Consider the following 2,500-nt stretch of genomic DNA (forward strand, 5'->3'; position numbering starts at 1 on the left):
TTGCTTCACCTTTGTTTTTTTTTTTTTTCTCTCACGGCGGCACAATTTTATGATTAGGGTTTTTTCACTAGGGTTTCAGCCGCGTTTTCTTTTTATATAACCTCTTCTCTTTTTTTTTCTTTTTTTTTTTTTTTCAGTTCATTTTTATGACTAAACAGTAAAAATTAATTACTGTTTGTTTTCTTCGATTTCACACTGTTTTACTTGAAAATTTATACGAAAAATATAATATATGTTAATTTATCTTAAAAAGGGAGGGAATCAAAATAAAAATTAGACTTATGATGTCATTCTTGTGACAAAAAGAGTAAATTTCTGTTACAGACAGACAGACATGTTGTTGTTGTTAGTCTTATGGGAACTAAAAAAACTAAACTATACATTAACCTGTGTCGGGTGACTACAAAACAAAACCGACTTCTTTTGTTTAAGAGTGAGAATACTTCTAATTTTTCTTTCTTCTTTTAACACTCTCTTCGCTAGTATAATTTTATATAAAAAGATAAAATAACTGCCGCATCCTAGCGTGTTCACAAGATACAGAAGCAGCAAGGACTAAAAAGACGCATACCAGTGTTGTTGTTTGCCTTCTCTCATCAGATCAGCTTTCTTAACGTTTTTGTCAATTTATCTCCCAGTCGCTTTATCTTCGAAAGCATATGTGCATTCCTAGCAAAATAAGACTCCGCGTTTGAGAGCATTGCATCCATGTCGTGTTTAAACGATTCAATACTTCTGTAGTACTGATTCTCTAGTCTCTTGTGAATCAGCTCAGGGTATAAAGGAACCGGGAACCTGCGATTTAAGTGCAGCAAGCAGATTTTATACACACAACACATGAATCCTACCGCCACGAAAGCGTTTGAGATCATATAACACATGATGGATTTTCATTTTCTTAACTTTATGAGACTAGGGAGCTTTTGAAAGAATCAATTGCAGAGAGCCAAATGTTGTTGCATAAGTATATCGTACCTATTGCAGAAATCCATCTTTTGAGCAGCTTCGTTTAGCTTTTGGATCCCATAGCTGTCCTGAAGAATATTTATAAACAACAGCAGATAACAGTTAGAGAGGCAAGCGAGGATAACAGGGAGATGAGAAATAAAAGTTTTGGGAGGGAAGACAGACCTGATGCTTGCTGATTGATTTCACTAGTCCAACAAATAATGAAAGCAGCTTATCTCTTTTCTTTTCTTCGATGGTAGAGTTTTCCCAGGGAAACTGGGGATTGTCAAACTCCCACGGGCTGTGAAGATCTCTCTCCCCAGTTTCATAGACAACTCTGTATCTTTCCCAAGGACTATCTGGGAAGTCAGGGGATTTAACTTGTGAAGACTCAATCCTACCTTCCCACCACGCCCCGCCTTCACCGGATTCATTTCTCCACCACACACGGCACTCATCACCGATTTCCCATTTCGTTTGAATTGCAGCATCATATCGAGTCTTCTCAACAACAAAATCAGGGAAATTAATGAGATCAGGAAGCGTCAGTTGAAACTCTTTGCGGGAGGCATGTGATGAAGAAAAATCCAGAACCCTGAGGGTCATTTTGCAGCAGCTTTCGCCAGAACCACGATATGTATCGTAATTGAGTTTCTCAACTCTGCAAATCTCTACCGCTCCTAGGTTTCGAGGAAGCAACCTTCGGTCACTGTCATTTAATTCGCTAGATGCAATGAACTCTTGATGACCCTGAAACCGAAAGTTATTAACTCCAGATCGGGCAAATTAATACATCCAAGTGAAAGTGAACAAAGAATTATCAGCCAAAAAGACCTACCTGCTTGAAGTAAACAACTTCATCACCTAGCTGGGGTATATAACGGCAGCCTTCCTCGTGTTCAGACAACATTAACCATGAAATTTTTCGTGAGGCATTATTATTCAACTTAAATTCAGTATGGTGACTTTGTTTGACGGCGCTTGCAGATCTTGACCGGGACGCAGCTTTGATCGTAGAAGGCCATTCTTCAAATGACGCACCATCACACACGCTCGTGGAAGGTTTTTCTTGTTTCTTTATTTCATTTACAGATCCAGAGCCTAACCTTGTGCGTAATGTGCTATTTCTTGTACTAGATTCACTTCTCATGGATCTTTTCCTACGTATCACATCAGCTGTAGCTTCTTCAAAATCAAAGTCATGTGCAGACGAATCTCTAACTTTATCTATTACAGGTTCAGAATCCATAAAATGATTCATGGAAGAGGGAGCTACGGATGCAAACCCATCTCCACCATCTGCCAAATCATCTGCTACTTCAGCAGGCTCTAGTTTAAGAGGACTGCTGGGATGCCGAAGCTTTAATCTCAGTCGTCGAACTTTCTTTGGAAAAATCTCATCAGCTTCCATAGAAGCATCTATATCGCAATTTCTCAACTGACCAGACAAGGGTTCAACTCTTGACAGATCTTCATCTCTGCAAGAGAACACAAGGAATTAGATATTGTGGAAATTTAATATGAACATAACTTTCTTGGTAATCATAATCAG

The 2,500-nt window shown here is 38.6% G+C and overlaps 1 protein-coding gene across 1 annotated transcript in view; it reads right to left on the minus strand.

The window, feature by feature from the left end:
* Positions 259-2,500, minus strand: part of LOC104788725 (PH-interacting protein-like) — a 10,166-nt gene continuing 7,924 nt past the window's right edge. The window contains exons 19-22 of the mRNA XM_019245154.1: positions 1,787-2,426; positions 1,132-1,698; positions 976-1,034; positions 259-795 (exon numbers count right to left, since the gene is read on the minus strand). Coding sequence (XP_019100699.1) covers positions 597-795; positions 976-1,034; positions 1,132-1,698; positions 1,787-2,426 — 1,465 coding nt within the window. The 3' untranslated portion in view covers positions 259-596. The remainder of the gene's footprint in view (positions 796-975; positions 1,035-1,131; positions 1,699-1,786; positions 2,427-2,500) is intronic.

This window comes from Camelina sativa, chromosome 5 (genome assembly GCF_000633955.1).
Source record: "Camelina sativa cultivar DH55 chromosome 5, Cs, whole genome shotgun sequence".
Classification (NCBI taxonomy): domain Eukaryota; kingdom Viridiplantae; phylum Streptophyta; class Magnoliopsida; order Brassicales; family Brassicaceae; genus Camelina; species Camelina sativa.